Consider the following 19,172-nt stretch of genomic DNA (forward strand, 5'->3'; position numbering starts at 1 on the left):
ATATGAAAGTCATGTAACTCAATAACAAACATACAAACCAAGAAAAAAAAAAAACAGTCTGATTAAAATATGGATAGAAGAGCTGAATTTGTATTTTTCCAAAAAAGATAAACAAATGGCCACCAGGTACATGAAATGATGTTCAACATCACTAATCATCAGGGAAATGAAAATTAAAACCACAATGAGATAGCATCTCACATCTGTTAGAAAAGCTATTATCAAAAAGAGTAAGCGATAACAAGTGTTGACAGGAATGCGGTGAAAAAAGGAACTCCTGTGCACTGCTGGTGGGAATATAATTGGTACAACCACTATGGGAAACAGTAGGAATGCTCCCCAAGAAATTAAAAATAGAACTACTACATGATCCAGCAATTAAATTTCTGGGTATATGTTCAAAGCAAATAAAATCAGGATCTCAAAGAGATATCTGTACTCTCATGTTTACTGAGCATTACTCACAAGAGCTAAGATAAAGAAGCAACATAAATGTCCATATAGGGATGAATGAATAAAGAAAATGTGCTATAATCACATACATACAAACAATGGACTATTGCTCCATCATGAGAAAGAAGGAAATCCTGACTTTTGCAACAATCATTGATGGAACTTGGAAGCATTATGATAAATGAAATAAGTTAGAGAAATGCGATTACTATATGATATCACTTGTACGTGGAAGCTTAAAAGGCTGAACCCAAAGAAATAGAAAGTAGAATGGTAGTTTCCAGGGGATAGGGAGGAGGTAATCAGGAGACGTCTGTCAAATGGTACACACTTTTGGTTATTATATAAATAAATTTTAGGAATCTAAAGTACAGCAAGATGATTATAGTCAATAATACTTTATTACACACTTGAAAGCTGCTGAGAGAGTAAGACTTGATGTTTTCACCACAGAAAGAAATGGTCATTGTGTGAGATGACAGATGCTGACTAGCCCTACTGTGGCAATCATTTTGAAATATTAAGTGTCGAATCATCAGGTTGTCCACCTTAGACTTGAACAACATTAAATGTCAATTATATTTCAAGAAAGCTGGGGGGAAATAGAGTGGGATCCCAAGAGATAAATGATGGAACACCTAAAGCAGGATGCCATCTGTGAGTCTACTGTAAGCCATTCTAATGTCTACTTCCGATCTTAATTACCAGTAACTGTTGAACAAAGCACCCATAAGAACAGACTGACAACACAATTTATATTAGTTAATCAAAAGTGTGCAGTAGAATTTGTACTAAGTGCAACGCCATATATCAGGTTTTTAGAAAATAACACGTGTGATCCTTTTAGAGAGCTAAGTATTAAGTACTTTCAGCCAAAAAAAAAAAAATTATCCCAGAGGAATGTATGATTTCTGTAGCCTCTAGGATTAAGACATTGGTAATAACATATTTCTATATAATTAGTCACCAAACACCAAAAGTTCTATAGTTTTAATTCTGACAACTTCAACAGAATTAAAACCAAGAGAATTTGTCTTCATTAAAAAATATACCAGCATGTCACTGTGATGTTGATTTTTTAAACTTTTATATTTAAATCCAAAAGATCACCAACACTCTAGGAAAATTAACCTTTTTTTTTTTTTTTTTTTTTTTTGTTGACATGTTTAGTAGATACTGTTTATTTTTAAGTCCTTTTAATAAATACCTTGAATTTTTCTTGAGACCTTTAACGTTGTTATGATGACTTCACTTTTAATATTTGCCCCTTTATGGAAATCCTATGTTTTAGTCTCTCTGCTAGTCTTTCAAAGGATCACCCTAGTACTATGGCTTGTACACTGTGATGACATCCCAGTAATACCAACCTATAAAGAGCCTGCTTGATAATTCATGCTGAATCTAACATATTAATGCATTCAGTGGAATAATATCATCTAATGATTGTTGGCAATATGTTTTAAGTGCTTGCTATTTATAGGTAACAAGAAATGTGAAGAATTGGGAATAGGCAAATTTGGAGCTATATGTGGTCCGGGACCTCAGTCAGTCAGTGCGGTACTTCTTTAGGATGGCTACTATTACTGCTGAGATATTGATCATCTAGCTGGCTTCAGTTTGCCTGGGGAGCAGTAATGCAATTGATATGGGGCTTTGTAGAATTTCCTATAATCTCCTGAAAGATTTAACAGCAGGGGTCTATTTGCCAAATAAAAGGTAAACAGATCCCTCTGTGCAGGTCCCAAAGAAATTACATTTACAGGCATCAAGTTGTTCAAACCACAAAATAATTTAGGAAAGACTGAACTCCAGTAAATAGATATTTTTCAAGGAACGACCCATCAATTTAATATTTCTTGGGCTGGAGTATCCATCTATTATTCAGAACTATCCATTTGATCTGCTGAATCATTGAAAAAGCAAGAGTTCCAGAAAAACATCTATTTCTGCTTTATTGACTATGTCTAAGCCTTTGACTGGGTGGATCACAATAAACTGTGGAAAATTCTGAAAGAGATGGGAATACTAGACCACCTGACCTGCCTCTTGAGAAACCTGTATGCAGATCAGGAAGCAACAGTTAGAACTGGACATGGAACAACAGACTGGTTCCAAATAGGAAAAGGAGTACATCAAGGCTGTATATTGCCACCCTGCTTATTTAACTTATATGCAGAGTACATCATGAGAAACGCTGGGCTGGAGGAAGCACAAGTGGAATCAAGATTGCCGGGAGAAATATCAATAACCTCACATATGCAGATGACACCACCCTTATGGCAGAAAGTGAAGAAGAACTAAAGAGCCTCCTGATGAAAGTGAAAGAGGAGAGTGAAAAAGTTGGCTTAAAGCTCAACATTCAGAAAACGAAGATCGTGGCATCTGGTCCCATCACTTCATGGCAAATAGATGGGGATACAGTGTAAACAGTGGCTGATTTTATTTTTCTGGGCTGCAAAGTCACTGCAGACGGTGATTGCAACCATGAAATTAAAAGATGCTTACTCCTTGGAAGGAAAGTTATGACCAACCTAGATAGCATATTAAAAAGAAGAGACATTACTTTGCCAAAAAAGGTCCATCTAGTCAAGGCTATGGTTTTTCCAGTGGTCATGTATGGATATGAGAGTTGGACTGTAAAGAAAGATGAGTGCTGAAGAATTGATGCTTTTGAACTGTGGTGTTGCAGAAGACTCTTGAGAGTCCCTTGGACTGCAAGGAGATCCAACCAGTCCATCCTAAAGGAGATCAGTCCTGGGTGTTCATTGGAAGGACTAATGTTGAAGCTGAAACTCCAATACTTTGGCCATCTGATGCAAAGAGCTGACTCATTTGAAAAGACCCTGATGCTGGGAGGGATTGAGGGCAGGAGGAGAATGGGACAATAGATGAGATGGTTGGATGGCATCAGCGACTCAATGGACATGGGTTTGGGTGGACTCCAGGAGTTGGTGATGGACAGGAAGGCCTGGTGTGCTGCCATTCATGGGGTCGCAAAGAATTGGAGACGACTGAGCAACTGAACTGACATTGATCCATTTGACTAATTCCAGGACCCCCCTCCTTGCCTCTGTTTTGCTAAGCATTGCTATTTTTCTACATGGGTGTGTGTACTTGCCTATTCCAATGTAGAGGAACACTCTGGCAAAGGCAACCAAAAAGACAGCATTGTTTAGACTCCGACCACCCCAGTTTCAGTTAGAGCACTGAAATGACAATGGAAATAACTTTTCCTTGCTGTGTATAGTCTTGTATGTGTGTTAATTGCTCAGTTCTATCTGACTCCTTGTGGCCCCATGGACTCTAGCTTGCCCGGCTCCTCTGTCCACGGAGTTCTCTGGAGTGGGTTGCCATGTAGTCTTAGTGGGACTCAAAATCAAAATGTCGTACTTTCCCACAAGCAAAGTATAGGTATGCCCCATAAGCACTCAGGTTTTATATAGCTTCCTCCTATTCTATAAGCTACCTAATATTCTTCCAATATTTTCTCTCTCTTGCTGACATTTATCAAAACCTATGAGATTCAAAACTGGGAGTCTCATGCAATGAGCATTTTTGTAAAGACTGGGAAAAGAAAAGTTCACTTGAATGCTAAATGCAGTGTCACTCAACAGGGGCAATAAGTTCCATGTTCTGCCTCTGAAGTTCAGTGGTATGATGATAACTACTACAGAAGCACGATTCTCTTTCCCTCTACTCAAATGACCAAAAAATTCTATTATTCAAAAGAATTTTCTATATTTGAGTCTCCACTCCTATATTAAAAGATGACCTATGTGCCTCTTCACTACATCTTTAACTTTGATGCCAGAATCCTATATCCCTTTTCTCCTCAGCACATGAAACTTATGGTAATCATACTTAAGTCAATGAATAAAGGAGGGGTTCATTTCGTATTCATATCTTTTCACATTCCTCCACGTTGCTCAGCTGCAATGAAGGTAGGTGGAAGACATGAGGAGGACTTGCTGAGATACACTTTTTCACTGTATTTCTACCTGCAGTGAAAATAGTGTTATCATCCACATTCGTCCCACATCAACAATTATGGTCTATTGCCCAGAGGAAACATATCTTTTTCAATCAAGGTGGATTAGAATTCTCTGAACCAAGAGAGGCTACTTTTCACAATAAATAGGTGATGACTTTGCAAACCAAAGCAGCAAGATGCCGGCTCTCAGTTACCAAAACTATTAGGGCTGGAAGCACAAGTTCTTAACCCCAGAGCCCAAACATTTTCTGCAGTACTTTTTATGTTGAGAGAAAGAGCACTCTCCATTTAGAAATCTGAGTCAAAATTCTTTCAAAGTGATTCTGTTTCATTTGAAACATTTAAAATGTTAAATGCTATTAAACAATTTTCTCTTGGGGTTTTTTTACATGACAACCTCTTCCTAAAATGTCACTCACTACCCCATTTAGGGCAGCCTTAGGGCAGTCTTATCTGCTAACTCCTATTTACTCATAGTGTACATTACCCAAAGAAAGTATTCAGACATGCACAGTATAAGACACACCACCAGATGCTTTACCCCGTTTTTCTCTTCTCATAAGTTTACTATAGCATATTAATGGTAACCTTGAAAGCTAAAATTGGAAGAAATTTCCAACTATAACCTTGGAGTTATACTATTATATACCATTATATTATTTTACTATACTCATACACTCTTATAATAGTATACTCTTATACTATTGTATTTTTAAATTCAGTGTACATATACTGAGCCTAATCTCTGTTGGACATTATCCTAGATATAGAGTACCAAAAGTCAAACACAACATAATTCCTACCTTCAGTAAACTTACGTTCTAAAATAAATGAGTCACAGATATGCAATGTACAGTGTGGGGAAGACAGTCATCTGTAATATCTTTGTGTCGTGACATGCTCTATGTAGCTAGACTTGTCATGATCATTTTGAAATGTACAGACACACTGAATCACCACATCATATGATAGGAACTAACACAGTGTTGTAGGTCGACTACACTTCAAAAACAAACTCACAGAAAAACAGGTCAAACTTCTAGTTACCAGAGATAAGGGACGGAAGGAGGGGAAACTGGTGAAGGTGGTCAACAAGTACAGACTTCCAGTTATAAGATAAATAAGTATCAGAGTTGTAATATACAACATGAGAAACACAATTAACACTGCTATATATTATACATGAGACTCGATAAGAGATTAAATTCTAAGAGTTCTCATCACAATTAATGTTTTTTCTATATCTTCAATTCTGAATCTATATGAGATGATGAATGCTCACTAAACTTATCGTGATAATCATTTTGTGATGTATAAAAGTCAAATCTTCATGCTAAGAAAAATAAAAAAATAAACTCATATTCAAATAGGAGAGGATTAGATAGATTATAATGATTAAATGACATGCAACAAATACCATAATAGTTATGCACAAAGTGTTACAGAACTCTTAGAAGCAACACTCAATTACATTTATGAAGATGGAAGCCAAATAACATAAGCTAAGACTTTCTACATTAAGTAGTAAAATATTGATTGAAATTATTCTAGATAATCTCCAGAATCACTGGGGAGACCAAGGAACCAAAGTCAAAAGATGAAGCAAAGGATGACTAGGCTGTTAGAATCAAAGGTAAAAAAAAATAATAATAATGTACCACAGGGCCAAGTTCGCTTGGGCCCTGCTGCTGCTACTCTTGGAAATGGGAAGTAGGAGATTCTGCTACCACCGCCATTTCATGCTGGATAGCACATCTACCCCTGGATCCTGGATGCTACTGATGTTGCTGTCAATAAAATGGAATTCCACTGTCCCTCCTTTGTGTCTCTAGCTCTTGAACAACCTATGGCAAGTATGCCTGAGTATGTCTGATTCACCAAGACTGGGTGACATTGCTGTGTCCTAACTTCAAGGGAGGCTGGAACAAGAATTGCTGGCCTTTTGGCTCTACCATGATATGCACCCTCATTGTCTCATCATGACTTGGCAATTGGTCTATCCCATGACTTTATTCATGGAGAGGGACTTTACAGTGCTGTGCTATTAAAAAAAGACACATGTACATACTGTGATCCAAAACAGGACCATGAAGGGAGACTAAGTCAGGGGTAACTTTTTTCAAGGTGTTATGTTTTGGGAAAAGACTTAGCTCACAGTCGAGTCAGAAAGCAAAGGACTAACAAAGGCACAGAATAACCTAACACCCACAGAAGGCTGACTGGGGTAGGACAAGAAATGAATATATGGGGGCTTGAAGTAGGAATCAAAGATTACAGGCATTGTATGGAGTAAGACTGGTGACTATATCAGGTACCAGGTCAGAAATAACCTATACTCCAGGCTAGGCATCTTTTGCTTAATCCTATGGAGTAAGGGTCTGAATTTGGCAATAAGGAGTTCATGATTTGAGCCACAGTCAGCTCCCCGTCTTGTTTTTGCTTATTGTATAGAGCTTCTCCATCTTTGGCTGCTGCTGCTGCTGCTAAGTCGCTTCAGTCTTCCGACTCTGTGCGACCCCATAGATGGAAGCCCACCAGGTTCCCCCATCCCTGGGATTCTCCAGGCAAGAGTACTGGAATGGGTTGAAATTTCCTTCTCCAATGCGTGAAAATGAAAAGTGAAAGGGAAGTCGCTCAGTCGTGTCCGACTCCCAGTGACCCCATGGAATGTAGCCAACCAGGCTCCGCCGTCCACGGGATTTTCCAGGCAAGCGTACCGGAGCGGGGTGCCATTGCCTTCTCGGCCATCTTTGGCTACAAAGGATATAATCAATCTGATTTCAGTGTTGACCATCTGGTGATGTCCATGTGTAGAGTCTTCTCTTGTGTTTTTGGAAGAGGGTGTTTGCTATGAACAGTGCATTCTCTTGGCAAAACTCTATTAGCCTTTGCCCTGCTTCATTCCATACTCCAAGGCCACATTTGCCTGTTAGTCCAGGTGTTTCTTGACTTCCTACTTTTGTATTCCAGTCCCCTATAATGAAAATGACATCTTTTTGGGTGTTAGTTCTAAAAGGTCTTATAGGTCTTCATAGAACCATTCAACTTCAGATTCTTCAGTGTTACTGGTTGGGGCATAGTCTTGGATTACTGTGATACTGAATGGTTTGCCTTGGAAACGAACAGAGAACATTCTGTCATTTTTGAGATCGCATCCAAGTACTGTATTTTGGCTTCCCTGGTGGCTCAGACGTTAAAGCGTCTGCCTCCAATGCGGGAGACCCGGGTTCAATCCCTGGGTCGGGAAGATCCCCTGGAGAAGGAAATGGTAACCCACTCTAGTATTCTTGCCTGGAGAATCCCATGGATGGAGAAGCCTGGTAGGCTACAGTCCACGGGGTCGCAAAGAGTCGGACATGACTGAACGACTTCACTTTCACTTTCTTTCACTGCATTTTGGACTCTTTTGTTGACCATGATGGCTACTCTATTTCTTCTAAGGGATTCCTGCCCACAGTAGTAGATATAATGGTCATCTGACTTAAATTGATCCTTTCTAGTCAATTTTAGTTTGCTGATTTCTAGAATGTCAATGTTCACTCTTGCCATCTCCTGTTTGACCACTTCCAATTTGCCTTGATTCATGGACCTGACATACCAGGTTCCTATGCAATACTGCTCTTTACAGCATCAGACCTTGCTTCTATCACCAGTCACATCCACAACTGTGTATTGTTTTTGCTTTGGTTCCATCCCTTGATTCTTTCTGAATTCTTTAGGGAAAACAACTAGACCATTCAGGTATGACCCAAATCAAATCCCTTATGATTATACAGTGGAAGTGAGAAATAGATTTAAGGACTAGATCTGAGAGACAGAGTGCCTGATGAACTATGGACGGAGGTTCGTGACATTGTACAGGAGACAGGGATCAAGACCATCCCCATGGAAAAGAAATGCAATAAAGCAAAATGGCTGTCTGGGGAGGCCTCATAAATAGCTGTGAAAAGAATAGAAGCGAAAAGCAAAGGAGAAAAGGAAAGATATAAGCATCTGAATGCAGAGTTCCAAAGAATAGCAAGGAGAGATAAGAAAGCCTTCCTCAGCGATCAATGAAAAGAAATAGAGGAACACAATAGAATGAGAAAGACTAGAGATCTCTTCAAGAAAATTAGAGATACCAAGGGAACATTTCATGCAAAGATGGGCTCGATAAAGGACAGAAATGGTATGGACCTAACAGAAGCAGAAGATATTAAGAAGAGGTGGCAGCAATACACAGAAGAACTGTACAAAAAAGAGCTTCATGACCCAGATAATCATGATGATGTGATCACTCACCTAGGGCCAGACATCCTGGAATGTGAAGTCAAGTGGGCCTTAGAAAGCATCACTACGAAAAAAGCTAGTGATGGAATTCCAGTTGAGCTATTTCAAATCCTGAAAGACGGTGCTGTGAAAGTGCTGCACTCAATATGCCAGCAAATTTGGAAAACTCAGCAGTGGTCACGGGCTTGGAAAAGGTCAGTTTTCATTCCAATCCCAAATAAAGGTAATGCCAAAGAATGCTCAAACTACTGCACAATTGCACTCATCTCACACACTAGTAAAGTAATGCTCAAAATTCTCCAAGACAGGCTTTAGCAATACCCTGAACTGTGAACTTCCAGATGTTCAAGCTGGTTTTATAAAAGGCATAGGAACCAGAGATCAAATTGCCAACATCCACTGGATCATCGAAAAAGCAAGAGAGTTCCAGAAAAACATCTATTTCTGCTTTATTGACTATGCCAAAGCCTTTGACTGTGTGGATCACAATAAATTGTGGAAAATTCTGAAAGAGATGGGAATACCAAACCACCTGACCTGCCTCTTGAGAAATCTGTATGCAGGTCAGGAAGCAACAGTTAGAACTGGACATGGAACACCAGACTGGTTCCAAATAGGGAAAGGAGTATGTCAAGGCTGAATATTGTCACCCTGCTTATTTAACTCATATGCAGAGTACATCATGAGAAACGCTGGGCTGGAAGAAGCACAAGCTGGAATCAAGATTGCTGGGAGAAATATCAGTAACCTCAGATATGCAGATGATACCACCCTACGGCAAAAAGTGAAGAGGAGCTAAAGAGCCTCTTGATGAAAGTGAAAGAGGAGAGTGAAAAGGTTGCCTTAAAGTTCAACATTCAGAAAACTAAGATCATGGCATCTCGTCCCATCACTTCATGGGAAGTTAATGGGGAAACAGTGGAAACAGTGTCAGACTTTATTCTTTCGGGCTTCAAAATCACTGCAGATGGTGATTGTAGCCATGAAATTATTATTATTTTTTTCTGTCATTTTCTTTTTTTTAATTGAGATATAATTAATTTATAATGTTATTAGTTTCAAGTGTACAGGAGAGTGATTCGATTATACATACATATATTCTTTTTCAGATTCTTTTTCCATTATAGGTTATTGCAAGATATTGAGTATTATTCCCCATGTATTTTCTTTTTTTTTAAATTTTATTCTTAAACTTTACATAATTGTATTAGTTTTGCCAAATATCAAAATGAATCTGCCACAGGTATACATGTGTTCCTGATCCTGAACCTTCCTGCCTCCTCCCTCCCCATACCATCCCTCTGGGTCGTCCCAGTGCACTAGCCCCAAGCATCCAGTATCGTGCATTGAACCTGTGGCACATATATACAATGGAGTATTACTCAGCCATTAAAAAGAATACATTTGAATCAGTTCTAATGAGGTGGATGAAACTGGAGCCTATTATACAGAGTGAAGTAAGCCAGAAAGAAAAACACCAATATAGTACACTAACGCATATATATGGAATTTAGAAAGATGGTAACAATAACCCTGTGTATGAGATAGCAAAACAGACACTGATGTATAGAACAGTCTTATGGACTCTGTGGGAAAGGGAGAGGGTGGGAAGATTTGGGAGAATGGCATTGAAACATGTAAAATATCATGCATGTAGCCATGAAATTAAAAGACGATTACTCCTTGGAAGGAAAGTCATGACCAACCTTGATAGCATATTAAAAAGCAGAGACATTACTTTGTCAACAAAGGTCCGTCTAGTCAAGGCTATGGTTTTTCCAGTGGTCATGTATGGATGTGAGAGTTGGACTGTGAAGAAAGCTGAATGCCGAAGAATTGATGCTTTTGAACTGTGGTGTTGGAGAAGACTCTTGAGAGTCCCTTGGACCGCAAGGAGATCCAACCAGTCCATCCTAAAGCAGATCATTCCTGGGTGTTCATTGGAAGGACTGATGCTAAAGCTGAAACTCCAATACTTTGGCCACCTCATGTGAAGAGTTGACTCACTGGAAAAGGCTCTGATGCTGGGAGGGATTGGGGGCAGGAGGAGAAGGGGACGACAGAGGATGAGATGGCTGGATGGCAGATGACAGAGGATGAGATGGCTGGATGGCATCACTGACTCGATGGACATGAGTTTGAGTAAACTCTGAGAGTTGGTGATGGACAGGGAGGCCTGGAGTGCTGCGATTCATGAGGTTGCAAAGAGTCAGACATGACTGAGAGACTGAACTGAACTGAACTGATGGAGTAAGGGAAGCCTGGGACAGATAACGTAATTTCTGTATTTGTTTTTTGAAAAGATGATCATCTTAGTTAAACAGATCCTATATTGGAAGAGCTGACCTGGAGGCATGGACAACTGAAGCTATGAACCATTATGAATAAAGTGGGGCTCAGAACTAAAGTAACTGTAATGATAGTTGGGGATAAGGGATATACCCAAGATGTGGTAACAAATTGGGTGTGGGTTAAAATCTGAAGTACTGTGTTAACTGCTAAAGGTCCAAAAATTAAAATAATAAAGTTTCTTCTTGAGGAACTTAGTTTCATTTTAATCACAACTGAAAATAAATGATATCATGAGAGTGCTTGTGATTTTGTGTTTTGAAATTAAGTCCTTATTCAACACCTGTAATTTAAAATGGGATCACTGAACAGTTCATTAAGGAAACACTCCAAGCAGATATTAAACTGTCTCAGAGTTTTCTATATTCACCATGATATAGACAGAGGCAAAACAAAATTGGAAAATCCTGAAAGTTAGCATAGAAATATAGATGGGAATATTGTGAATTATAGCCCTGTTGCATCATACTAGAAGGCAATGGCACCCAACTCCAGTACTCTTGCCTGGAAAATCCCATGGAAGGAGTTCAAATATCTTACTAGCAATAGTTTCTAAAAAATTTAGGCTAGAGCCTGGTAGGCTGCAGTTCATGGGATCGTCATTGCATCTGAGAGGGACATGCCTTATAACCAAATCCTACAGAACAAATCAACTTTCACTTTTCACTAATACATGCTTTGGAGAACTATTCTAGGTCAAGAGAAATTTCAACCCACTCCAGTGTTCTTGCCTGGAGAATCCCAGGAAGGGGAGCCTGGTAGCCTGGTGGGCTGCTGTCTATGGGGCCGCAACAGAGCTGGACACCCAGGAAGGGAAGCCAGGTGGGCGACTTAGCAGCAGCAGAGTTTACCTAATAATTATAAGACCAGCTGAAATAATTAAGTGACTAGCATGAACTACCAAAGGATAGTTCAAATATTCTTTCTGGTTTTGAAAAGTTGATACGTCTCATGACACCATGACAATAATGGAGTGTGACTATTTCTGTCACATTATGAAGCAGTGGTCATGAGATTCCCCTGAAAATTGTGACAAACTAGAGTAGTTATATGTGATGTCCTTACTCTCATAATCCTTGACCCAAATTTGGTTCAAAAGCTCTGGACTATATTACTGCCTTACACGATCATAAGCACTTCTTTTGACCCTCACTGAGAAAAGAAGTCTTTATTTCTAATTTACACTACTTATTTTATTATGCTGACCTGAATTTTAAAGCACATTGGGAGTGAATAGGCTCTCATTCTGTGGATATTAAGCAATAAATTGCTTTTGTTGATATTGCATGTGCAGCCATTCAAATAAACAGGGCAATTTATGCAAATATAACTGTTTTACAAAAATCTCATCATCTGAGAAAATCATGTTACAGTCCTCTCTGAAAGTTCAACAAGGAGAAGCTTCCATGCATATTTAAATATCCCATGACTATACATGAGAGGACAATTATTAAGGTCTTCTGGCAGCTTAGAGAAACTGTATATAAACTTTCATGTCCCAGACAAATTAGATGGCCCCTTGTTGAAGGACAGCTTTCTTTTCTGACATTGTCTTGAATTGTCCTATCAGTCTAACAAAGGAGCACGTACCCGATGTGCTATGCCTACATGCATGGTGAAGATCCTTTAGGATCCAGTTTTATAAGTAAAACTAAAGTTTGGAACTGAAACACTTTAAAACAGTGCAACTTTTACAGACACTTATAAAGAAGAACCACAATATTCAAACTGTTTGAAAGAATGGAAGTAACTCCTGGGAACCTTCCAGCAGAACACAGAAACATTATCCTTGAGCTTACGCTTGCTCTCCCCACTTACCCTCACATACACACAAATACACACACCTACCACATGAATAGGTCAACCTGAATAGCTCACTTCCTTTTCTTGGTATGCTTCTTATACAATGAAAGCATGTTAGTAAGAATAGCAACTCAGCTGTATTTTATATACACACAGACACACACACACACACACATACATACATAACCTTTGAGTTATGACTAAAGGGAAGTGTTATCTATCACGCCAGTTATTTTCAATCTTTTCAAACTCAAGAATAACTTCAATAACTTCACTGATTTATAAGAAACTAGTGTGGAAACACTAATAATTAGGCATCATTGGGTGTTGTGTTTCCCATACAGGATTTAATTTATCTTATTCTTATTAATCTCATTCTCTATAACAGGAATCTGAGATTTGGAAAGTTCAATTATGTGTCAAACATTACACAGAATACAAGTGATGGAAATCATTATCCAAATCCATGTCTTTCTGATACCTTTGCATTAGCTTATCATTAGTGGTAGTATGCCACACTACCTCTCCTTACATGCACTTTGACTTGTGTCTTTCTAGAGGATCAAGTTCTAGAACTAGCACAGAAAAAAAGTAAACACTGAAAACTACCCTTGAAAGTTACCTAAAATTCCCTAAGAATGTATACTTTCCTGAAGTTTCAATAGGGCAAATTTTTACAATCCTTTTTCTTTTACTCTGAATTAGAATATATTGTTGTTCCTCTGAATGCCAGAGAAGGTAGCTGGAGTCTTCTTACAAGTCGTGGAAAATGAATATTTACCTCTATACACTGGAATCACCTTTGGGTTGGCAACGTGCTCACAATATGAGCAGCCCGCAGAAGTGACACCCACCTAAGAAATGATGGAATCATGCTTCCCATCTCACATTTTTTTCCTAAGAAATACACATATTGAGTGAGCAGGCTTATCACACACCACTTCAATTATAAGTTTCCCTCCTCTTTTTTCCTCCTTTCTTGGGGAGAAAGGAGGGAGTTGAATGCTGGGGTGTCTGTTAAGCACACAAATGAATTTACTTAAATTCATTGTACATATGGTATGGTTCCAATGAAATTTAATATAAATGCATGTCAACTGTCATAATGAAGAAGAACTTATTGCAAGATATTACTTGAACTCACAGTGTTTTCTGGCATTTCTGCAGCTGGCTTTTTAGTTACCCTCATACCCAAATTCAAAGGCTTTCAGATTGAAGGGTTTTATCCCAAATGGCTGCCAATAATTTTATTTTGAGCTGGGTCATTTCAATGTATGATTAGCTAAAATGATAAGCTGGGGAGTTCAGGTCATATTACAAGGTCCTTTCCTTTTTGAAGAGTCAGATACAGCAGACTTTGTATATGTAAAGTTTTCACCAAGTATAAACAACCATTGGAAACTCAGCACTGACCTGACTATAGAATACAGACTTTTATAAAGGCCAACATTTGTCTTGATCCTGTCCTTTACTAAACATTCAACATGATTTTGGCCTTTTGAACACTGCACATTTTGCAGCAAAGTGGGTAGTACCCTTTGCTTTGTCCAGTACAAAGTTCAGTATTAAATTTGAGATTCACCTGTGGAAATTCTGTAGGACAAGATGGTATCTGAACTTTATTTCTGAGCTTTATCTTACTACTTTACCCATATTTTCTCTTCATTTTATTCTACCTATTGGTTATTATGCCCATATTTTAGATATGCCTTTAAGTCAGCCTCTAACATTATTTTCGTTAAAGCAGAAGTCAAAGAAACAAAGAAAGAAAGAAATGCATAGTTATCAAAAGTGGTTAGGCTGTTCTCAAAAGAGTCATGAATTCAGCTGTTAATGAGTCTTATAAATCACAGCATGGAAGACACAAGGCCAGAGTTAAGACTTATTTCTTAATCAGAAAGTTTCCCACTGAATCACTCCAGAAATGTTTCCCTTAGAAACAGCATAGCTGGGAGTACAACAGTGACTCAGAAAGACACATTCTCTTTTAGAGTCTATGAGGCAAGAGAGAAAATGACAGCAACAACAAATTATGCTAACTGGTGATAACTGGTGTGGAAGAGGTCACTAGAAACACAAGACCAAACTGACAGAACCCAGAAGCTTTTGTATACACGTGTGTATGGACCTAGAAATGGCATTAGGGATGAACCCTGTAAATCATTAGGAGCTATGCAGTCAAAGGTGCTGAGAGTAACAGGATTTCAGCCAGAAGGAAGAGTATAATAACCCAGCCCTCCAGTGACATTTTCAGATGAGACATAATGATAAGGCTCTGAGTAAGAAGCACAAGATTCATAAAGAAGTCATGGCTCCCTTCTTTCAGCAGCCATGTACAGACACACCATCCATATGCTGGAGCATCGTATATCTGAGGACATAGACTGAAAGTCAAATGCTCCAAGCCATGTCTTCAGGATTTATGGCATCTATCCTCATGAAAAGAACCTCTGTTTCTACTGCTCTGTTTGTTGGCCTTACAGTTAGTTAACTATACTGATAAATGACAGTTTGGATAATATCCTTAACACCAAAACCAAGGACCAGACTTTAGCCTAAAAACTTTTTAGGAATATCGAAGCATGCAATTTTAAAAAAAATCTATATTTACTAGATTCAACATTTCCATATGGGGAAGCCAGCAGATGCATTGTCATGATTCTTAAGTTTGAAGATTATGTCTCATTTTTACAAAATCTGTCAAACATTTGAACCCGTTACCTTCCATTTTGAGTTTAATAAGCAAACATAAAAGAACCTTCTCCAAATGCTTTCTAATAGAACTGTCTCAAAAGAATCTACAGTTTCAAAGGATATCTAAGTACACTCTACTGCCTGGATAATTCATTTAATTTGTTTTGGCCAAGTCATTCAGAGCCCTTACCATCACTCACCTTCAAAGCCCAGTGTGACTGTAGTTGGGTTTTCATAATTTAAGCAAGTCTCTTCATTTTGGAGAGGGGCAAAGAGCAAGGACACATGAAGAGGCATATTCAGCCATATTTGCTTATTTTCCTTAGAGATAATCTAATCCACACTACCAGCTATTGCACAGAAGTCAGACAGCAATTTTAGTACCTATTATTTTCTCTCTACTTCTTCCACTTTTAAGGCATTTCAGTTTCACATCTTTGAAAATATTATCTTCCAAATCACAACGTGCTATAAATGAGGACTCTGTAGATTCGCTTCACCGGCAATGGGGAATGTGAAGGTAGGAACAGGGTTATGGTCAACAGTGTTCACTAATGGTGGAAAGAAGCCTAAAGCCACAGACATTTAGAGAGGACATCTTGACCACTGTGATCTCATCCTACCTGCCTCTTTGGAAATCTGGGTGAAGGATTCCACACCTTTCTCTCCGTAACTTCCTTCCGATGCGAGAGTAGACACGTAATTCCAACCCAGGGCCTTCACGATGTCTACCATGGCCTGGGCTTGAAAGGAATCGGGAGGGACCACACGAGAGAAGAAATCATAGCGTCGGTCATCACTTAACTCGGGTGCCGTCGATGCATAACTAATCTGGGGGATCTGAAAAGACAAGAAAGCACTACATGAGGGCACCATCAAGATGGGAGAGTTTCATTTGTACTTATGACAATTTACTTAAAATACAGGTCTTGAGCTCCAAAGAGAATGTGTGCTTGCCAAACACTGCATGAAAGTGTAAACCACCTAAATGCAACCAAATGCATCTATTTTTGTGTTATGACCTTTTATTTTTCTCCTCTTGGAGAAAGGAATGGGAATGGAGTGGGAATTACTTACATCATGGTGAAATGATGTAATATAACCATTCTAACATTGTGAATAATGCTTTAGTTACTATACACTAATACAAACAAAAGACAGGACAGCCTATCTGGTATATAAAGGTTGATTTATTTGACACATCTTGAGAATGTTTGTGGATGTAATTAGCTATCTAACATTGACTGAGTGCTGATCACCTGTGAGGAAATATCTAAGCAAGCTTCATGCGTTATTTATTTTTCATAAGAACATTATGAAGTAGATCACTAATGCCCTAAGACCAAGGCAAGAGGGTTCCCTGCCCCACCATCACTTCAATGGCTTATGCACTTTGGAAGGCCTTTCTCAAAATTTTTTTAGCTTCCATTTGGATGCTGAGAGAGGCTGACAGTCTTGATTGAATGACAGTGACCTCTGATTCCTATTTTTTTCCCTTTGCAGAATTATCTGACCCTCAGCTTCACATGTGATTAACCAAATGTCTCAAGAATTCTAGAACTTGTGTCTATATGAGTCATCCTATACCAAGACCCTGGTTCCAAGAGTGCAGTCTAATGAACAGAATACTCCTCTTGGCTGGCAAAATATTTATGTACCAGGATCATGTGAGATTGCAATACCTGAGTAGTCCTGATATAGTGATCTTAGTTAAAGCCAATTGTGCATAGAAAGAAGCCTAGAAAAAAAATGTTTACCTGGGATCACAAATACACTAGGGAAAGACCCGAAACAGCCATAGATGAGGAACATAGCTTAGGGTCTAACTCCAGGATCTCTAGGCTAGTTGTTTTTACAATGCAATACACTGCAGTTCTTTCTCTTAACAATAGCATGCAGTAGACCATGAAAGGTACAATTTACCTATCAGTAAGAATGACCAACTTCTACAAAACTCCAGTTGTAACTCTCCTAGGATTTATCCCTGCTGTAGCATAAGGTTATCTCATGTATCTAAAAACCGGTTTCGATATTTGCTCAAAGACCAACAGTCCAACTCTTTGCCCCAAAGACATCAAAGCTATACTCAAGTTATTTCTTTGAGCCCTGAAAATTCTACCCAGTACTAATGTATTTTTCTCCTTTGAGGGCATTTGGCCTAAAGCTTACCCATTTGCTATTGTTTAAAGCTGGTTACCACTTCTATAAAGCAAGTTTCTCCACCAACCTCTCTAGGTTAGCATTGTAGTCAGGTCTTATCAGAGAAGGCAATGGCACCCCATTCCAGTACTCTTGCCTGGAAAATCCCATGGACGGAGGAGCCTGGTAGGCTGCAGTCCATGGGGTCACGAAGAGTCGGACACGACTGAGCGACTTCACTTTCACTTTCCACTTTCATGCATTGGAGAAGGAAATGGCAACCCACTCCAGTGTTCTTGCCTGGAGAATCCCAGGGGCAGGGAAGCCCAGTGGGTTGCCATCTATGCAGTCGCACAGAGTCAGACACGACTGAAGTGACTTAGCAGGTCTCGTGGTCCTAACAGTATTGCATGCCTGATTAGTCACTAAGTCATGTCTGACTCTTTGAGACCCTATGGACTGTAGCCCTTCAGGCTCCTCTGTCCATGGGATTCTCCAGGCAAGAATACTGGAATGGGGTGCCATTTCCTACTCCAGGGGATCTTCACTACTCAGGGTAAACCTGTGTCTCCTGCATAGGCAGGTGGATTTTTTTACCACTGAGCCACCTGGGATGGTGCCTGCAGCCATGAAATTAGAAGACGCTTACTCTTTGGAAGGAAAGTTATGATCAACCTAGACAGCATATTAAAAAGCAGAGACATTACTTTGCCAACAAAGGTCCATCTAGTCAAAGATATGGTTTTTCCAGATTAGAGTTGGACCATAAAGAAAGCTGACTGCCAAAGATTTGATGCTTTTGAACTGTGGTGTTGGAGAAGACTCTTGAGAGTCCCTTGGACTGCAAGGAGATCCAACCAGTCCATCATAAAGGAGATCAGTCCTGAGTGTTCATTGGAAGGACTGATATTGAAGCTGAAACTCCAATACTTTGGCCACATGATGCAAAGAACTGCCTCACTGGAAAAGAGCCTGATGCTGGGAAACACAACAGAGAATGAGATGATTGGATGGCATAACCGACTCAATGGACATGCTGCTGCTGCTGCTGCTGCTGCTAAGTTGCTTCATTTGTGTCTGACTCTGTGCGACCCCAGAGATGGAGGCCCACTGGGCTCCGCCATCCCTGGTATTCTCCAGGCAAGAACACTGGAGTGGGTTGCCATTTCCTTCTCCAATGCATGAAAATGAAAAGTGAAAGTGAAGTTGCTCAGTCGTGTCCAACTCTTAGCGACCCCATGGACTACAGCCTACCAGGCTCCTCCATCCATGGGATTTTCCAGGCAAGAGTACTGGAGTGGGGTGCCATTGCAGTCTGGGTAAACTCCAGGAGTTGGTGATGGGCAAGGAGGCCTGGCATGCTACAGTCCATGGGGCCACAAAGAGTCAGACATGACTAAGCCTGAAATGAACTGAACTGAACCACTTGGGAATAGATGACCCACCCTTTCCCATGTGAAACTCCAGTACTTTG

At 39.5% G+C, this 19,172-nt stretch overlaps 1 protein-coding gene across 1 annotated transcript in view; it reads right to left on the bottom strand.

Moving 5' to 3' along the window:
• GRM7 (glutamate metabotropic receptor 7) overlaps positions 1 to 16,404 on the bottom strand; it is a 593,261-nt gene extending 576,857 nt beyond the window's left edge. Inside the window, exon 1 of the mRNA XM_070360052.1 lies at positions 16,183 to 16,404. Coding sequence (XP_070216153.1) covers positions 16,183 to 16,294 — 112 coding nt within the window. The 5' untranslated portion in view covers positions 16,295 to 16,404. The remainder of the gene's footprint in view (positions 1 to 16,182) is intronic.
• Positions 16,405 to 19,172: the final 2,768 nt, after the last annotated feature.

This window comes from Bos mutus, chromosome 22 (genome assembly GCF_027580195.1).
Source record: "Bos mutus isolate GX-2022 chromosome 22, NWIPB_WYAK_1.1, whole genome shotgun sequence".
Lineage (NCBI taxonomy): Eukaryota > Metazoa > Chordata > Mammalia > Artiodactyla > Bovidae > Bos > Bos mutus.